The following is a 20,931-nucleotide window of genomic DNA, read 5'->3' as shown; positions in this document are numbered from 1 at the left end:
GCCCATCCCATTCCCCCAAATATCCTGGCTCTGCCACTTGCTAGCTGCATAAACTTAGACAAAAACTCAGTTTCTCTCAGTTCTCTCTTCTGCCAAATGAGTGTAATAATAGAATCCATCAGATTGATTGCTGTGAAGATTAAATAAATGAATGTATGTAGAAAGCCAACAACAGTCATGTCCCAGAGTAAGAGCTATGTAATCATTAGCTGTTATTTTGACATTAACTCTCTGTTTTGGAAGGCTAGGTCCAATCCAACCTGGAAGGCAAGAGGAGACCCTCTAATGTGTCTTTCTGTCCATGGTTTACAATAAAAGAAAGATGATGTCCTTCTAAAATAATCAGGTGGGGGAAACAGGTATATCAATTACTCTACAGTGCAGGATTGCCCCTGGTATCTGTTTCATTTTTCAAAGTGTTTGGACATTCTCGGTTGAAGAAGAAAGTCAAAGCCACCTTCCAAGTATTGCAGAAAACTAGTAGGAATTAATACAAAGGGAAATCAAACATTTCTGCTATGATAAGTCTTTCTTCTTTCCCTCTTAAGTACTGAGTTCAAAATGATAAAAAATATCAATGATCTAAGGGCCATATTTGTTAACTTTGTAAAAAAACATTAAAAACAAAGTCCTACCATCTATTTTTTGAAAGATATTTTTATGTGGACCATTTTTAAAGTCTTTATTGAATTTGTTACAATATCCTGTTTTATGTTTTAGTTTTTTGGCCAGGAGGCATATAGGATCTTAGCTCCCCGACCAGGGATCAAATCTGCACCCCCTGCATTGGAAGGTGAAATCTTAACCACTGGACCACCAGGGAAGTCCCAAGGCCTACCATCTTTTAAAAAATACTTTGGTCAAACTGTAAGCCGGTTCAAAACTAATACAAACTGTACAATAAACCAGTTTTGATCTTTTTAAAACTCTTTTACTGCTCTGGCAGTGCTGACTGCACTGACAATCCATCTGTCATAAAATCCCAAATTAATCTTCTAAAGCATTGCTCATGCTACTTCCCTGCTCATAAAACATTCGATGGCTCTCTATTGCCAACTCAATTAAATCCAAACTCCTCTCACCGACTCTCCTGATCCTATACAATCCGGTTCTCCCTGACTCTCCAGTTTTATGAAACGGAGTCACAGATGTGCTCTAACCACAGTTCAGATGTTCAGCCTTCTTTATTTTTCTGTGACAAATCAAATCCTCCTCACAAATTCCCTCCCCACTGTGTTGCTGCGTTTCTCGGTCTCCTCTGATTTAAAGACTTCCGAAGAATACAGTCTCTTTCAGGGAATAGCTCTGGCTTGGCTGGGTGTGCTGGGTAGGGAGAGGTGAGGTGGGGTGGGTTTGTGTCTTGATGGGGAGGATGCCTCAGATCTAAATGCTGCTCCCTAGGCTTCACTTGTCCCAGTCACAGGCTGGGATCCTCTGAGCCACGACAAATCCTGTCTGACCTATGGGGGCATTAGGCTGCAGTCCACAGAGGCTGGTACTTTGTCGCTAGTTATAAAGTCCCCCTGTCCTGCAACTTCTTGGTTTGAACCCCAGACCCTCGCTGTGCACCAGCCCTCTCCGCATTTCCACATCCGCACTCCCACCTGCCAAACCTTAGGCTTATCCATCTATCCACTACCCTCCACCGATGCTGTGATGCAGCTTCCATGTTGGATGTGGCTCTGGGGCACTTCCCTGCTCTCTTTGAATTTGATGTGGCCACCCATCTTACTTTGGCTAATGAAATATGAGCGTGACGTGTGTCACTTGTGGGGTAACCTTTAAGAGCCAGCACACAATTTGCCACATCCTGTCCCTCTTCCATAGTAATTATGGAAGCAATTTGGATTCCTGGGCGACCATGACAAGCATGTCAGATAGAGAGTAAAGGAGAAGTATACTTTTGTTGTGCTGAAATTTGAGGATTATTTTTATGGCCACAAAACCTGGCCTATCCTGACTAAAACTAGGTCCCAAAATCACATTCATTATGCCCCCACTCTGACACTTCTCAAAGTAGCTCTTCTTTCAACCATCCAGACCAGAAATCTTTGCACAGAGCAGAAATCTTAGACTCATTTCTGACCCTCTCTTGGCTCTTACACCCTGTCCTTTGTCGTTTTACTTTCATGATCTCTCATATTTGTGTCTTCCTTTATATTCCCATTGTCTTCACCCTAGGATGGGAATGCATTTCCTGTGGTTGGGAAGCTTATAACAGACTCCCTTAAACCACTTTTCTCTAATCCTACACATGTCTGCCAGAGTAACCTTCCTAAAGAACAATAAAAGGATCACATCATTACCTTACACAACTCCTTATTTCTTATCAGATCAAGAAATCCTTCCTCTAGGAACCAAGCCTCACCAATGTACATACTCCACTCATTTCTTTTTCCATGCTGTTCTGTCTTAGCATGGAAGTTTTCTTCATTTCTACCTATCATCCATGGTCCATTTCAAATGTCACTTTCTTCTTTTGGGGGAGAAGGGCTGCCAGAAAATGATTTATTAAACTACTTATAAAGATCAAAAAAGAAATAAGAAAAAGATTGGACCATTTTCCCCAGGTATCAAATAACCTGAAAAATTCCTGGCTTAACCTGCAAAGGCATACTTTTCAAGGAGCTTTTCTTGATCCCACCAACCATGTGTAATCTCTCCCTCCTTTTAGATATAGCACTTTGTTTTTAGCTCTCTTATAACACAGGTTATTCTGCCTTATTTTGCAGGGTTTTTTTTCAATTATCTTTATTTGAACTATGAGACTTTTCTTTCTTTTAAAGCAATGTCTGGTTTTTCCTTGTATCCCAAACACCAGTATGGCAGGTTTGCATAGTATATGCTCAATAAATACTTGTTTAACTGAATTCAATGAAAATACCACTCTTTTGTCTCCTTAATTATACTTTTAACATGGAGATAAGCAATGAGCAGGGTTCTCTTCAAATATAAAATATAAGTGTGCTTTTTGTTACAGTCTTAAACGTCATTATAACCCCTTGCTTAAGGAACTGGTCTCTTGCAGTAGTAGAAAGCTCATCACCTGAATCACTATTCTCCCCTTTAGCATTTGGGTCTCCTATTCATAAGCAACAATGCTCAAACTTAATTTAATTACATAACTAAAAACTGCAGAGTTAACACAGACCTGAAATCAATCATCTTGAGTAACCAGAATAAAATGAATGGAAATCGGCGGGGGAGGTGGGGGAAGAGGTATACATAAAGAACTTCACTTCCATTAGAACTTAATTCCTCTGGATATTACAAGAATGGGTCTACGGGACATCAAAGAGCATATCTCAAGCAATCTCCTTTACATAGCACATCCATAGCCCAAACCCTTCACCTTTAATGAGAGCCTGAAACTCTCTGTGCTTCACTTTTCCTCTCTGAAGATCGATTTTTAAGGTCATGAGGAGTACAAAGAGGAACTTGTGGTTCTCGTACAAGCCTCTGACAGAATATGTAAAAACTTCATATGTCAGATACTCAATAATATTTGTAATTCTCTTTTGAGGCAGTGGAGACTTCTCAGACCTGCAATATGTTTTAAAAATCAAAGAGGTAAAAATCCATTTCTAAGACAGTAGGTAGGAATACACACAAAATTTGGGGGTCAAGGTAGTGAGGCCCCACCTGGCCATGGACTGGTCAAATAACTTCAAGAACTGGGCCAGCGAGGTCTGGTACATGATGTTGACCATGCTCATCTCTGTGAGGAGAAAGTAGAGGATGCTGCCTCGGGTGGCCGCGGGCCGGAACTCCTCCTGGGCTGTGTTGATCTTGATCTCTGTTTCCGCAGCCACGTGTAGTTTCTCACTTACTTCAGCTGCTGTCTGCTTGGTGGTGTGGAGGACACCGATGAGAGATTCGTCATCTACCAAGGAACCTAAAAACCAAACAGGAAAGCTGTGGAACACAAGACGGGAAAGCCGCGAAACGAGATGCATCACTTCTGAAATCACCGCGTTAATTTTCAACTTGACTTCTTCAAAGCCCACAGGATGGAAGGGCAGTACCTTAAGACATGAAAGGCTTCCAGTCTAACCAGGCATCCAATGCCTGAATCCGTTCTAAACATTCCTGCCTAGGGTTTGTCCCCCACTCTGCCTGAAAATCTGCAAAAGCCAATTCTCAAGGCAGCCCACAAATCTGGTCTTCAAATGTCTGAAGAAAATTCACATCTCCCTCCAGTCCCAGTGGTTTCAGCTGTTCCTATGACGTGGCTTTCACCTCCAATATCATCTTGATGGTTCCCCTCACAGTATCACAGGCTTTTCCTTCCCACTTGTCTCACAATGTGAGTTACACACCAGCTTACAGGTGAATTGTACTTTCTCTACTCCTGCTTTAGTTCAACAGTCCTTGACATTGAGAACTCTGGTCCTTCTATGTCTCTAACGAGTTAGGAGATAGTGGAAGTGTCTAATCAGGAAGAAAAATCCTGATTTTATTTTTAGTTTTACTCTTCATTATTGTTTTTAACAGACATAACATGTCTATGACAATAAACATAAAAATAAAAATATCTCAATTTTAAGACACAGAAAGGTGTTCTGGAGGTGCTGAGATAACGGTCACAATATCTGCAGAGAGCAGTGCTCTGGCCTACCTAGAAGCAGATGGGTGCTTCTGGAAGGTGCTGTTAGTTGCTCTGATGGGCACGCTAGGTCTGCTAGGGAAGTCCAAATTGTGACTAACCTCACACTCTTGGCTGGAACCTCAGTCATTCCTCCTTGGTAATATTTACAATGCCCAGAGGCATCAAATGGCTGGGAGATGTCATGGACCAAGAGACAGACAACTTCGTCAGCACAAGCAGTGCAATGAAGGCAGATAAAAGGCCTTTTCCATGAGGTCACCTTAAAGTGCTGGAGACTGCTGTGAGAGTAACACTTAATGTATTTCTGGAAGGTTAAGTTTTTTTGTTTTTTTGTTTTTAAATCCAAGGGTTAAAGTGCTTTTGGGAAGTATTCATCATTAGATTGCTAATGAATGGTAGAATTTAGGTTGCTGTAATTTGCCTACTACAGAACAATATATCCCAGGGGGTGGTACGATGATCTGACTGCCCAGAGGAGAACCTATCCCTGACTTCTAAGTGGGAGGTCAAGTCCAGAGTGACTGAGCCTGGGCTGCTCAAGTGTCTCTGACAACATTACACACATCATAACCCACTGTGGCAATTGCATTTCAACACCAAATGAAAGAGTCAATCTAAAAAACACAAAATAGATTGAGCACATTAGTCTCCTTTCGGCAAGCAAATTAGCCTATTGTGAGTCACCTAGCTCTGTTGGGAGCCCTTATTTTTCTCAGGAGAGAGCAATTATATCAAGAAAACTGTGTTATTATCAAATGCTCAGATGCTGGTTGCTAATTCAGATATCAGATTCTCTGCAGTCCCTCTGTAATGTCTAGATGGAAATTGCCTCTCGCTTGTTTTTCCGGGGATAACTCAACTGTTTCCTAACATCTGTAATCATGAGAGCATTGAAAAGAGGGTACAAGAAATCCTTATTCACAATCCATTATGTGATTATTTCTTAATAACACAATACCTTTTGTAGCACTTAATTTGTAGAGGAGGTTATCTTCAAGTTCTTTCATCTTCCGCTTATTAAAAGTCACATCCTCCAAAAGTTTAACCCTCTCAGACTCTAACTCCTGTTATTAAAAAAAAATAACATCAGAACTCTAATTACCAGTTATTATGGCAAATGCAACCTACTAGTGTTTATTATTCATTTTTAAAAGTTTAAACCAAAGTGCCATTCAAATGACACTACCGTTAGTCAAATCTATCTATTTGTGTTTTTGTTTCTCTGGACAGTTTTTTAAAGATTATGCCCACTAGCATTAAGTTTCCATAGCACTTACACTGGCATGCATGAGATAAACCTGCTAGAAGAATTTTGCTCAGCTCTCTTCCCAGCTTTAAGTTTTTTTAAATTAAGAGTGTCCCATTCTCTTGGCCCTGTTCCCACATACCGCCTCAGTCAGAAATGCTAACTTCATTTGCAGTCAGAAGGGGTAGAAACAAAGAAGCATTAATACCAAGTAACCAAGAGGCTACTCAAGCCAAATGGAGCTCCTGAGCTGGGACCTGACTATAGGAACACCAGGTACCTGCTTTGACATAGCCAGCTGCCAATATAAATCCATTTTCCGTTTTATTGCATCTTCTACCAGGGGGGCTAAATTGGATGTCTGGAAGGTATATTCTTTCCTACATAAATAATATAGTCTTAAAATTATACTTTGAAAAAAATTTCAAACTTTCAGAAAAGTTACAAGACTGGTACAGTGAACTCTCATATACCCTTCACCTAGATTCCTCAAATAACATTTTGCTTTATCACTATTTCTATATAATGCTTTTTATCATTACTTTACTATTATTGCTGAACTGTTTGCATGTGTCATGATACTTTATCTGTAAAAACTTTAACACATCTCCTTAGGCAACAGGACATTCTCTCATACAGCCACAGTGCAATTTTCAAATTCAGAATATTTAACACGGATATAATACTCTTGCTAAATATAGAGTAAATTAAATTACCTCAAAAGCGTTCTTTATAGCATTTTTTAATATTACTTTAAAAAATTTTTTAATTTATTTAATTTATTTATTTTTGGCTGCATTGGGTCTTCATTGCTGCACGCAGGCTTTCTCTAGTTGCAGTGAGTGGGGGGCTACTCTTTGTTGCAGTGCGCGGGCCTGTCATTGTGGTGTCTTCTCTTTTTGCAGAGCACAGGCTATAGGTGCGTGGGCTTCAGTAGTTGTGGCACATGGGCTCAGTAGTTGTGGCTCACGGGCTCTAAAGCGCAGGTGCAATAGTTGTGGCGCACAGACTTAGTTGCTCCGCGGCATGTGGGATCTTCCTGGACCAGGGCTCAAACCCGTGTCCCCTGAACTGGCAGGCGGATTCTCAACCACTGCGCCACCAGGGAAGCCCTGTAGCATTCTTTTTTGATCTTATACAGAATCACACACTGTACTTAGAATTGCACTAAAAATGTGTTTTTAAACTACTTATTTGAGAAAGTTTCTTGAAAAACTGCTACAGAAATACCACCACTTTCAGAAAGTCTTCCTAAACCAGTTTGTCAGTTAAAACCCACAGCACGGCATTCCTCTGTACATCTACTATGGCTTGCATCACAATCTATGTGTCGGCTATATCCCTCCAACTAGATTCTGTGCACCTAGAGGGCAGGAACTTGTCCTATTAATTTTTTTTTTTTTCTTTTTGCGGTATGCGGGCCTCTCACTGTTGTGGCCTCTCCCGTTGCGGAGCACAGGCTCCGGATGCGCAGGCCCAGCGGCCATGGCTCACGGGCCCAGCCGCTCCGCGGCATATGGGATCCTCCCAGACCGGGGCACGAACCCGTATCCCCTGCATCGGCAGGCGGACTCTCAACCACTGCGCCACCAGTGAGGCCCTGTCCTATTAATTTTTAAAAATTGAAGTATAGTTGAGTTACAATGTTGTGTTAATTACTGCTGTAGAGCAAAGTGATTCAGTTATATTTATATATGTATATATAAATATATTCTTTTTTTATATTCTTTTCCATTATGGTTTATCATAGGGTATTGAATATAGTTCTCTGTGCTATACAGTAGGACCTTGTGTTTATCCCCTATTCATTTTTGTATTCTTGACAGCACTTATCTTGAGGCTTTGCAGAGAAGCGACTCAACCTAATAAATATTCGTTAAATTGAAGTGTACTGAATTTAGTTCAACAGCTTTATTTTACATCTGGGGAAACTGAGGACCCAGAAATATTAACTCCAAATAACATGACAATATAATACACACAGCTAGTTACTAGCAGGGATGAGCCTAATATCCTTGTCCCCCAACTCCAAGACTAGTATACTGCCATTGTCCTAGTGGCTTGCAGTATTTGATGGGGTAGTGATGAAGATCATGGCTGTATTTGCAGAGAATAGCTAATGAATTGTCTTCATTAAAGCAGTCATCCCAACAGTGGCAGTATAGAAATATGTGGACAAAATGAAATCATGTTAGCGTCCTTTTCAGTGTGATATGGAAAAACAAGCATCATGGTACAATGGACAACTTGTGAGTTTTACAGCATGAACTGTAGAGCTTATCTATGAGGCTTGGCAGGGTGGAAAGTCTACGTGCTCTTATGGGTTAAGACCTTATTCTCCTTGGTCTCCATTTGTTCATCTGTAAGATGGGGGTGTAAGAGCAGGATTGTTAGGAGGGTTAAACATCACAGTCAGGATGTCCTCCTGCAGATTAAGTGTGCACTTTGTTTTTTCCAGCAAGGCTGGCGTTAGCATCCTAGCGCATCTCTTGAAGAGGAAGCTAAGGCCTAGAAGAGTGGGCGTGGGGTGCTCTGGGGACGTGGAGTGTACTTTAGATGGTGGTGTGGGCTGCCTTACACAAGTTAGTGTAGCCTGCATGGGGGATCTGGACCAATGAGGCACCATCTCAGAACAGACCAACAGCACCAGGTAGACCAAGAAGGAAGGACTAATTTTCAACAGTTGACACCACATGGCCCTAAGAGGTGATCGAGGCAGTGAACTGAGGGGTCCATGCTCTCTGCCAGACTGTGAAAGTGAGACGGTTCCCTTTCTAGATTGCATAAGCCCTGGGCAGTTTCTTGGAAACTAAGATCAAACAACTAATAAGGGGGAACTACCCTGGTGGTCCAGTGGGTAAGACTCCATGCTCCCAATGCAGGGGGCCCAGGTTCGATCCCTGGTCAGGGAACTAGATCCCGCATGCATGTCACAACTAAGAAGTCTGCATGCCGCAACTAAAGATCCCGTGTGCCACAACGAAGATCCTGCGTGCCTGCAACTAAGACCTGGTGCAGCCAAGATAAATAAATAAATACATAAATATTAAAAGAAAAAACAACAGCTAATGAGAGTGGAAGCTGGAACTAGGCCTCTTTTACTCCACCAGACTGGCCGCCTTTCAAGCGCCTGCCCCAAGTTAGCCATTTCTTATTAACCAGGTAGGATTTTACTTCTCTTTTTACTGAGCCCTCTATTTCTTTGGTGTCAGTATCATTTTTCTTTTCCTTTTTGAATCTTCCTCTGTATTTGTAGCCATCTGTTCATATCACTTCCTTTCCTCCTTTCCTTAAGTCTTCTGCTGCCATTCTTTCTCTCACCCTCCCATTTGATGCATCTTTGGTCTTATTATTTCTAACCTTACCTTTTCCTTGAAACCTTAATACTAACGTTAATTATATTTTAGCAAATATAAACTTTCTCAGATTTTATGGAAATATATTTTATACAATGCAAATATATAAAATTATATTTTATACATAACATTTAATGTTTTCTGAGCTTTATCTTAAAACTTAGCTTAATCTATGTCTCTTAAAATCTTCCAGCCTTAACTTTTTCTTTTTTTATCAGAACCCTCAATTATACTTAATTTCTCTGCTTCAGTGTAAGTTTCATTTAATTAAGATAAAAGTATGGCTCTCTAGATCATTAGATTGCTAGATTGTGGTGTTTTCAATTACAATCAAGTACTATCAATTACTATTGCAGTGTAGTAGTTGAAACTACTATAGTGGTAACAATACTCATTCAGAGCAAGTTCTTCTTTTCCAGGATCATTATTTTATTGAATTTTCCAGGTGTATCCAAGACTATTCATCCATAGGTCGATAGATATGAAAGTCAACATACCCAAAGCTTTAAAGTCAGCAGTAGAAAGAGTGGTGTGTGTGTGCACGTGTGGTTTTGGTGTTGGAGGAGAGGTGAGTTACATGATTTCTCAACGGGACTTGAGACTACAAAACAAATATTTATGTTAACAAAGGTAACTATGATTTGCTCAATTTTTTCTTTTCCATATACTCAACAATTTCCCAATACATTTAAAACGTTTATTATAATTTATTATAAGTAGAAGTTCTTTACCTTGAGAAATTATTACCTGTTTCTCTGTTAGAATTACCCTCCTTAGTAACTGGTTCTCAAGTCCTTTCATGGTAACAGTAAAATCAATGACTGACGTTTTAGCATTGATCTCAGGGGTAAAGGCAGGGTTTGGTAACTTTGTTGTAATATAAAGTTTAAATGTATCCATGATATCACATTCCTTATCTCCGACCTTCACCTGCATCAATTCAAATATTAAATTACAAACAGCTTAAAGGACAAGACAAGAAATTTGGGTTCAATTTAGAAGAGAGTTTATCAAAAGTCAGTGCAGTGAAATGAATGAATTACAAAAATCAGTTGTAAAATTTTAATCAGTGATCTTAAATAATAAAGCTTATTCCTTTAGAATAATTTAGACTTCTGGTCCTGCCTGAAAATGTTTTTAGCCATGACACCAAGCAAATTAAATGAAAAATTTATCCAAAACAAATATTGAATAAAGGAAAACTCAGACATGCCTCATATTTGACTGTTTTTTCCGACCTGAGGAAATTGTTTCCTGCTATGGAAATTTGTTGTGTTTATAAGAAGTGTTATTTCTTTTTGCATTTCACAGTCATATCTGAAGCATATTTGATAAGAGAAAGGGTTAATGAAATTTTCAGAGGAAAAAAATGCCAACTTTTTTTTCCCAGAAAGGTAACACTTATCTTAAACACCACAATTTTCAGTGTATTAAAAACAACTGGGTTTGCTACCTAAAACTCAGGTGGAAATTATAACATTTTAAAATGACTTAAATTTTTAATTAATTTTAATCCTTCCTGTGATTGAAAACCACATTGCTAAGGCACTAACTCTCAGGCATCATGACCTTCAAATTGTAGATAAGAATCTGGGTCTTTTAAAAGTCCTTCAGGAATAGACATACTACGACCTCTTTTGGCATATTAAATATGGCATATAAAAGAATTCACATTATGAAGAAAATTTTTCTGAATAAATCTGTCTTTGTTTAATGAGAAAATTGGCATTTTTATTCACTGATATTCATGAAATTAAGTTGTCCAAAGCAAAAAATCTCAGTCAGAAATGCTGTCATTCAATAAAACCACAGAAGCCTAAAAGTAAAGAATGAAACCAATTAAAAAAGAGACACTTGTATTGAAAACAATTCATGTTATCACCAATGATCGGGAACTGTATTCCACTGCTTCCAGCAAAGTCTGTGAGTTTGGATTGAAAGTTAATAAAGAGAGAAATAAAATCAATGTCCATAGACTTAACTAAAAATGCCATTTTATCCAGTGAGGAAACACAGGCTTTATTGTATAGATGTATACATAGCTTGAAAACCAACTTTCTCAGAGCTGCTAAAATGTACATATTTTGTGTGTAACACTAATATATTATTATTATGACAAGATGCCTTTCCTTAATATGTTAGTTTCAGATAAATGGCTATTGTTACCAAGATATTGTTCTCCCCCTGTATTTTTTATATACTATTTTTTATAAAAGGAACACTGAATATGAGTTTGGAAATAATTTTTTCCAGCATGTCAAATAGAACCACCTGAAGGAAATTGTCTTCACTGCTATGCTCAAAAAGATAAGTAGATGTCACCATTGTTCTTTTCTTCTTTTCCTTTTCTTTTTTTCCCCCTTTTTCGAAGCTCACCTTGAAAGTGGTGCCTGATTTAATGAAATTCTTTTCTAATACATTATCCAGGGCTGGATCCAGCTCTTCACGAATGTCCTCAATGAGAAGGGGTCGGCCCAAGGAAAGACTGTCCTCCAAATGCGTGCGGAAATACTTATGGTTCAGAGAGGTTACCTACAAATAAAGAGATCATTGTTATATAAATGTTACAAAGAATGTGCCTGTTCCTGAGTGGAAACCAGAGATATGTTGGATAAATGACTAAGAATTCTAAGGACTGTATAGGAAGCCTTACTTATAAAAATGAAAGTAACAAACAAAAATTAATTTTCAAAACTTGGTGGGTCATGACTTTGTGGAAGCCCTGGGTGTGTAATGGGGGTCTCTCAGATCAAAAGAGGAGAATCAAGTGGCATTCCTTAGATGGAAGGTCAGAGCTCTGCTCCGGCAGATGGAAGAGAAGTGATCAAGGATTAATCCTTTAAACTTACATAGCTACAATCATTCAGAGAAAGCAAACTAACTTGCATTTTTGTGATATTCACTTATCTTCTCAGGACACCTATGAGATGAATAAGTGATTAAAAAATAAGCATGGAAATGTCAAAAATGATACACTGAGTCAAACTAAGGGTCCATCCATGTATTCTGTCTCTAAGAGTGACATAACATAAGAATATGATTCTTTGCATAAAATCAACCTAAAAGACTTATACATTCGCTTTTTATATTTTTACATTAAAAAAAATTAGAATTCTGAATGCCTGGTGGGGCCCCCAATTTTAGATCAATGTTTGTTATTAGTTAAAATAGACACACTGGGCTGGTTGATCTTTGCATTAGCCCATTGGCTTTGAACTCTTTACTTCTCCAGTGATCCCTCCCCCTGCCTAAGTGTGAGGATTCCCAAAGGTTCAGTCCTCAACTCTCTACCTTCTTATATGCTATCCTCTGAATTCAACTATTGCCTTTATGCTACTGTGAGTGCTGATCCTAAGATGCAAGGAAGATCCACTGGGACAGCAGGTGATTAGGAGAGTGAAATTAAAAAATATTTTCTCCCACTTGCAACGAAAAAAAGGTGTGGAATTGAAAAATTAAATAAGTCTATCTTTGTCCTGTTTTGGTTAAAAAGGAAATAACTAAAACAAAATATCCTGCACACGAAGGAATTTTTTCCCCCAGATGGATAGCTTTATTTATATAAATGATGTGCTGTGAAAGACCTTACTATGAGTTGATAAGGTAAATGAATCTAAACAAAGAGCTTTAACTAGTTTACTTAAACAAGATGAAACAAGGTCCCAAGAAGACTAAACGTAACTGTCCTACTCTATTCCCCAAGACGCAAACTCTATTTTTGTGATGTCCTTCCCAAGTGTGATAGTTAATTTTATGTGTCAACTTGACTGGGCTAAGGGATGCCCAGATAGCTGGCAAACATCTTTTCAAGGTGTGTTTGTGAGGTTGTTGTGAGGTTGTTTCTGGAAGAGATTAGCATTTGAGTCAGTAGACTAAGAAAAGAAGATGGCCCCCATCCATGTAGGTGGGCATCATCCAACCCATTAAGGGCCTGAATAGAACAAAAAGGTGGAGGAAGGGCCAATTTGCTCTCTGCTTAGGTTGGGACATCCATCTTCTCCTGCCCTTAGGACTTCAGACTCGGACTGAGGCTTACACCATTGACTCCCATGGTTCTCAGGCCTTCTAGGGTTTGGACTGGAATGACACCACTGGCTTTCCTGGGGCTCTAGCTTGTAGATAGCAGATCTAGGACTTCTCAGACTCCATAATCCCATAAGCCAATCCCTTATAATAAAACCCTTTCTATATATCTATACCTAGATATCCTTTCAGTTCTGTTTCTCTGGAAAACTCTGACTAATACACCAAGTAAAAAAATAATTTTCAAATTGTCAATTTATTAAAGATTACCTTTATCCACCTTCAATATCTTTTGTAAACTTGAAATAATATCTTAGAGTCATAATTTCAGGTTTAATTCACTTGATTTTTCTCATGGAGGAATGCTTGTGGTAGCCACCACAAGAGCCTGTATTTCCTGCACGGATACTCTGGCATTCAGGCTTTACAAAGTAGTCAGTGAATTCTTTATAGGGGAATTAAGTGAATACATTCTCTTTCCAGAGGTTAGAGCTGTAGGTGCTGGAGATGGCATTGAAGATGGCCTTCATGCAGCCCTGGACATATAAAATATGTTTGGTTTTTCATTTATAAAGTGTTTCATTTTTCATTTTGCCTTCCTTCCCAAGCACAGAAATAATAGTTTTGTTTCATTTTGTTTTCTTTTATTTGTGTTTGTGCATGTGCTTATCCACATATTCAGAAAAATAATGTTTTCTGAGTAAAAAGGATGCAGTTCAATTTGCTTACATTCTAGCAGTTGATGGTTTTTAAAATAAGGAAGTGTCTCTGGCATATTTCTGTTACTTCCTCAAGAAGCTTCTTGGGACAAGGTTGCATCAGGAAGGACATGACTGAAGGCTATCAATGAGTTTAATGCCGAAATGGAGAGATAAAGACACAATCAGGAAAAATAAGAATAAGATGAGCAGGGAGATCAACAGCCAAGGGAGACAAGAGGAGTGAAGAAGGGAGCAAGGGACAAGTTATAGCTGAGCTGGATCCAGGGAGCTAGGTTCAGGAGCAGGAATGCCACTCATGCACTTCTGTGTTTACAGCTCCTCAGGAACTGCATTCTCATCAACTCCCTTTCCCTTAACTCTTCCCTTCCACTTATGCTCACTTCCCAGGATTTTTCTGGGTTTTCTAAGTAAACATAGACTGGAGTCTTAATGAGGTGGGAGTATCTTGAGGTGATCCAGAGTGCTAGACAGTGTCCACATGCCTGCAAAGCCCTGATCTCAGAAGGAAATCTTTCAATGTTTCACCATTAAATATGGTGTCTCTTGTAGGCTTTTTGTAAATACCCTTTATCTGATTAAGGAAGATCTCTCCTAATCTTAGCTTGCTGGAAGTTTTATCATGAATAGCTGTTAAGTTTTACCAACTGCTTCTTCTGCATTTATCAAGATGACCACATGATTTTTCTGGGTTTGTTTGTTTGTTTTCCTGTAATGATGACACACTTTGATTAATTCATTTAATTCAATAAATATCAGAATTACTACCCTATATAAAGAGCTGTGCAGAAAATATAAAGATGGTGTAAAACCATAAGCCTTGCTAACAAAAAGTCTATGGTACATTAGAGATAAAAGACAAACGTGCAAAGAACAATAATTTAAGGCAGGCTCCTAGTCCATAACAGAAATACAAGATGCGTGAGGAGTCAGGACAGGCTATATTAAGCTGGGGACTCAGGCAAGTTTGGGTAAAAGTAGCATTGGATGTGGACTTTGAATAATGTTTAAGATTTTTATCTGGGATGTAAGTAAAGTGGGCAGTTGGGTGGAGAAGACATTCTGGTTAGCAGACATAGTACAAGCAAAACTATGCATCCAGAAGGCTTGGAACTGGGAACAGTGTCGAGGAAACAATGAATAGTCCATATTGTAATACTGAATTGAAACATCAATGTAACAAGATCTCCAAAGGAGCCAGGAATGTTGGAGTCCTGCCTTTGTCTACCTCTACCTTAGGATTAACACCTTGGTAGAATCCAACTCCAATAATGGACTCTAGCATGCTATGTGGTACTACCAAGTGGCTGAGCTAGGTTGGAGCAAATGGCCTTAAACTGAGGAATCCCAAGTCTTATTTTTGTCATTTTCTTATAAGCCCAAACTCAAGGCCCAGAATAAAGGCCACATCCAACATTGGCAAAAGCAATTGAGCCAGAGAATGGGCAGAGAGAAGGAGAGTGAGATCATGAGAGATCACAAAAGAGAAAATAATCAGAGCATTTGTCCCAAATCACTGTTACAAAACTCAAGGCTGTAAAGTAGCAAACAATTGTCATCATAGAGATGACAACATTATGACTGACAGATTCAACTGAAATTGTGGGAAAACGCCATGATTTCAAGATTACTTTCCCATGCACCAAATGGTACATACCTGCAAGTCATTTTCTTTTTCCTTTGATTTAATCCAAGTTTTGCCTTGAGTTTGTGGGTCTATGAGGAGTGGGTATCTGGTGGCCTTTGTCACAATGATGCCATTCTGAATGGAGAGGTCATCTCCTGGTAATCCCTGCAGCCCCCACTCACCAATCTGAATAAGAGGAAATAGAAGTGGCCATTCAAAGGAACACAGGAAGGCTTTCATTAGTGATTAACAGTGCCACGATATAAAAGAATTTAAAATTTGTACATATTTTTCCCATTGAGACTATGGAACAAGTACCTAGAAAAAAATCCAAACTTGTAAACGTGAACCAAACAACATCAAATTAAAAGAAACAGATTTATCATCTAATAAATCCTTTCTCTAGTAACCCAAGACTAGGTTTAGTCCTTTATATTGTGTTTTCATACTTATGAGGAAATATTGTAAATTGATTGCATATTAAACCTGATTTGGGGATTCTGAAGCATGGTTGCTGAACATTCAGAGAACAGCAGGGACTTGAAATATGGTGAGACTGGGCGGGTGGTGGGATCCAGATGGGCTGGAGGTGGCAGAGATAATGAATATTCTGAGACCTCAAAGTAGGTAAGCCCTAAGGGTTAAGTCTCTGAAACTCCCCTTTCCTGCCCTCTGGTTCTGCTTACATGGGGGAAGGGACATTGCATAGCTGGAGGCAGAGAAATTAGGGGAGATGAAATATTATATTGGTAGGAACTCATTAATGATGTTTTTCTTAATATTTCCTTTCAAAATCAAGAGGGAATTGCCAGTCTGGCTCCACGTGGTCAACAAAATCATCCAAGATCCAATGAGCCAACCAGCCTCCACCTTCGTTAAATTATCCCAGCTCCACCAAAGGCCACAATCGACAAAGAATATCCTGGCCCACTTCACCTCACCTGTGCCCAGTGCGTCTCCAATACATTACTCTTCCCTGTAAGGACCAGTTGAACACTGTTTGAATTGAAAAATATTAGTTTTTGACTTTTAAATAGCGGTAACTTGAAATTAATAGTTTGGCTTTCCTAGGGAAACTGCAACTGGGGAACATATTTACAAATCAAAAAGCAGCTCATGAGTACAGATTGCCTGGAAAGCATTTCATACCACAGGAGCTCTGTAAAGTATACTAAAAATTGACAGTGGCATCAAATTCCCAGCAAGGAAGGTTAGTACAGCAGTGCATGATATTACTCAGTGATGTCAGATCATGCTATTTTATTATACTGCTGGACATTATAAAAAGATGGTTAATGATCAAAAGAAAGTTAATACCGGTACTTACGGCCAGCTAACACCTACATTTTCCTAGAATGTTTGTAAGAAAATGTGATTTAATGGGACTGGTGTAAATAATGGAGGGTTATTAGAAGAGCTCAGTATTAGCAACTCACAAATGATCTTTTCACTCATAGCAGTGCAATTGGTATTAATTTGAAAGCAAGATTTCTTAAAATGCAAAGGAACTTTTGTATCACAAAGAAAAAAACTTTTGTAACACTTTAGCATTTTCAAAACAATCTTTTCAATTAAATTCAAAAAGAAAAAACTAGGTGTACCTTAATTTCTTAGTGAGTAGGAAATAAAATGAAATTCAAATAATGCTGTAAGGAAAGTAACACTTACTGTTGGAGGATCCACCAACATTGAAATAAGATTCAGATTTTCAGTGAAAGGAATCTTCCGTGCTTTCAACTCTGCCTCCCATTGATCTTTAAGCAAATAGTTCCTAAATATCTGATTGAAAGGACCAAGATAGGAAAGGAATCCAGTGCACAGCAGAATATCACCTACAAGTCTGTTAAGAAAAAACAAAGTGAATCACTAACACATTTTAAGTTCTCCCAGTAAGGAGTTTGAAAGGCCACCAGGCAGTTTTGTTACTAGATGAAGTCCTTCTTTGCTCCCAGCTTAACACTTGGCAGCCAGACATGGAGAGACCATGCAAAAAGAAGCCTAAAGGCTCAAAACAGGGTAGGGGTGGCCTCATTCGGAGTAAGTCAGGGAGCAAGAAAGAAGGCTCCTTTCTGAAGCCTACAGGTCCTGAAGCTTGACTTCCAGATGAGGAAAGCATCCTTTTCCCATCCCATGCCCTAGTCTTATTCAGATTCAATCTTGATTTAACCACTACTTCTTCTTCATCCTCATTTTTTTTTTTTTTTGCCATTCTCCTATGCCTCTCTCATTCCCTCTCTTTCAGTTTTCAGAAGACACCAGCCCAAGATACCTTTCCATTTAGAACAAACTGTTGATCCACACGTTCAAAATCCTTGAGGTGAACAGTATAGAACTGGAACTAGTAACTAGATTGTTCTGGCAAATCCAGACAATACTAGAAGCATTCTCACACCGAAAGCCCACATTGCTGAACCAAAATTGAGGTTAAAAATGTTTCACCAAGTTTTCTTCCTTCTCCATTTTACTGAAAGTGTGGGACTCAAGCTCTAAGCACTTCCTTAGATGATGGGATTCTGAGATGGGGATATGGAAACAGAGGAGAAAAGCACTACAAGGAATGAGACTTTATGTTCCCCCATGCCACAAAGAGGTGGCCTTTGGGGTGATGACTAAGAAGGAAAGCAACTATATCAAAGACCAAAATTTATACCTATTCATCTGAGCTTTGAACTCTTTGCTTTGCTGAGTCCATCGGACTTTTTCTCCACTCAGTCCATCGATGAGGGTGGAAGCTGCCTGCATCTTTTTCCGGCACATGTCAGCATCATTAAGCAAATCCTACATTCATAAAGGGAGAATGTCTCAAAGAGCTTCTTAAATTGTTTAATCAAACATCCCTTATATTCACACATAAAAATACATGAAGGAATTTCTTAATTTGCAAAATAAATATAATCTAAAAATATAGTGTCAGTAAAATTTTACATATTAAATTCTTGTAATTCATTCATAATATAGTTATTTTACCTTATGAAATTTCAAGAAGAGCCATTTTGTAAGAGAGAATCCAAATCACATAACTTAAATAGTATTTCTATTAAATATTCTCAAAACAATAAATATACCTTTTTCTTGGATTTAATAATAATTTTGAGTTCTATGCAGTTTACAAAGGATTTTTTTCCCCAGAAAAATCCTACATGACAGTAGTATGCTGAAGCCAGCTTGTATCAGCTCAAAAGAGTCAGTTGTTACATTTTTCAGAAAATTTGTGAGCTGGTGTTAAACACAGCCATTATTAAAAATTAAATTACAGTATTAAATTATATAGCTCACAACTAAATTACATAAACTTATGTTAAAGGTAATAAATAATCAAAATTCATCAATTCCTAGTTATTTACTACATTTTCATATTATCTATACTCTTGAGGTTAAGTTCATTGCATCTGCATGGTGGAAATAGTATATAATGGCATGCTGCATCTTTTCCCATACATGCATTGTCTTGTCACATTGATGACTTAAAATGGACAGTGGCAGGGGGTACCTAGACCACAGAAATCAGCAAACACTGCAAATCAAGGCTTTCTTCTCCCCCTAGCCTCCGCCCCGACAAGCTGATTGTTGAACGTTTACCAGACCACCACTGCTTACAACCTATACCATAAGGTTGTAGCTTTATCTGTATTTAACAGATAAAGTTAGTCAATCACCCCCAACTGCACAATTCATAAGTGACTGAACTGGATATCAAACCTAGTTTTCCGACTCCAAAGTCAGTACTCTTAGGTATGACATCACAGCTTCTTCTTATAGAAAATAATTACTAAAAATAGAAAAAAGAATGTGGAGTGTTAAAGATCCAAAATAAGTAGACATAGCCAGTGAGTAAGGGCATTCAGGTAAATTTTTTTCAGTGTAAACATTTGCCTGATTTCTAAACACAACACATACTTGTGTAACATTTCAGTACGTCATATTAGTAATTTCTGTGTATTTAATCTCACCATTTTCTCATTCATTGCAGCATCAAATTTGGCTTGCACTTTATCCAGCTCAGCTTGCTTCTCATCCAGCAGTGCTTGGGCCTTCCCCAGTTCAGCGTTGGCAACTGCTAAACGGCCCTCCTGCTTGGCCAAGTTAGCCTTAAAAGGAAGAAGATGTGATTAGTGTAGAGGTGTATTAGTGCTACAAAACATTCGTGCTTTTAATTGGTAAATAATAGCATAAGTTACTACATAATTTTTACCCTATTTGGAAGTCATCTGTTTCGTTGTCTTCAGCTGGGGAAGCAGAGAAATTTCATTAAAGTTCATTTTTTTCCTTTTAATTATTAATGTTCAATATGGGAATCGCAGAAATGTATGGGAAGGAGAAAAAAAATCACTCATGATTTTACCCAGAAATAGTCTGTGAGTATTGTGTCAAGAAGTGGATAACTAGCATTTTTTTTTCACTTAGAGTAATATAATTTCCTCACATCCTTAAACACTTTTTCATGAACATTAGTTATATGGCTGCATAATATCCCACAACTTGGATATATCATAATTTACTTAACTTTTGTCTTACTTTTAGACATGTCTTTCTCCCCTCCTCCCCATTTTTTTATTATTATTTTTTAAAATTTATTTTTGGTTGCATTGGGTCTTCGTTGCTGCATGCAGGCTTTCTCTAGTTGCGGCGAGTGGGGGCTACTCTTCGTTGTGGTGTGTGGACTTCTCACTGTAGTGGTTTCTCTTGTTGCAGAGCACAGGCTCTAAGCTTCAGTAGTTGCAGCACGCAGACTCAGTAGTTGTAGCACATGGGCTTAGTTGCTCCACGGTATGTGGGATCTTCCCAGACCAGGGCTCGAACCTGGGTCCCCTTCATTGGCAGATGGATTCTTAACCACTGTGCCACCTGGGAAGTCTTCTGCCCATTTTAAACTATTATAAATAATGCTGTGATGAATACTTTTGGGTATATAAATATTTAGGATTGTTTTCTTGGTAAAGAGTTTTTGAAGTGAAATTACTATAATAGTAGTTTTTCCTCTTTCTCTAAGTCCTATAGCATGATAATTATGTTTCTTATAAATTTAAAGTAATTAATCAGTAAAGTAATATAGCCCTAGAGTCTTCTGGGGTTGAAGTTCCTTTGTAACTTTCTTATTTTCTTTCTCAGTATTTGGTTTTTTGAAATTAGCTACTTTTCTCAGGAAATTTTAAGTTCATTTAGATTTTCTAATATATTTACAAATAACTTTAGATTCTGCTTTTTAATTATTTAAATCTATAATCTGTAATTATATGGATTTATCTTTTATATTCATTACATATCTCATATATATATATATTTTGCAAAGCACCAATTCTTTAATTTTACTACTTTTTTCTAATTTTTAATGTTATTTTTATTAGCTCTTT

General features: G+C 38.3%; 1 protein-coding gene across 1 annotated transcript in view; it reads right to left on the bottom strand.

The window, feature by feature from the left end:
* The window catches only part of DNAH8 (dynein axonemal heavy chain 8), a 343,843-nt gene that overhangs the window by 93,853 nt on the left and 229,059 nt on the right, over positions 1-20,931 (bottom strand). Inside the window, exons 71-79 of the mRNA XM_081246835.1 lie at positions 19,531-19,668; positions 18,231-18,358; positions 17,249-17,420; positions 15,611-15,766; positions 11,588-11,743; positions 9,959-10,141; positions 5,568-5,673; positions 3,643-3,895; positions 3,353-3,543 (exon numbers count right to left, since the gene is read on the bottom strand). Of these exons, the coding sequence (XP_081102961.1) occupies positions 3,353-3,543; positions 3,643-3,895; positions 5,568-5,673; positions 9,959-10,141; positions 11,588-11,743; positions 15,611-15,766; positions 17,249-17,420; positions 18,231-18,358; positions 19,531-19,668 (1,483 nt within the window). The remainder of the gene's footprint in view (positions 1-3,352; positions 3,544-3,642; positions 3,896-5,567; positions 5,674-9,958; positions 10,142-11,587; positions 11,744-15,610; positions 15,767-17,248; positions 17,421-18,230; positions 18,359-19,530; positions 19,669-20,931) is intronic.

This window comes from Mesoplodon bidens, assembly GCF_964165515.1.
Source record: "Mesoplodon bidens genome assembly, chromosome: 10".
Classification (NCBI taxonomy): Eukaryota; Metazoa; Chordata; class Mammalia; order Artiodactyla; family Ziphiidae; genus Mesoplodon; species Mesoplodon bidens.
The sequence above is the reverse complement of the archived record's forward strand: the minus strand, read 5'-3'. Positions and strand labels throughout refer to the sequence as shown.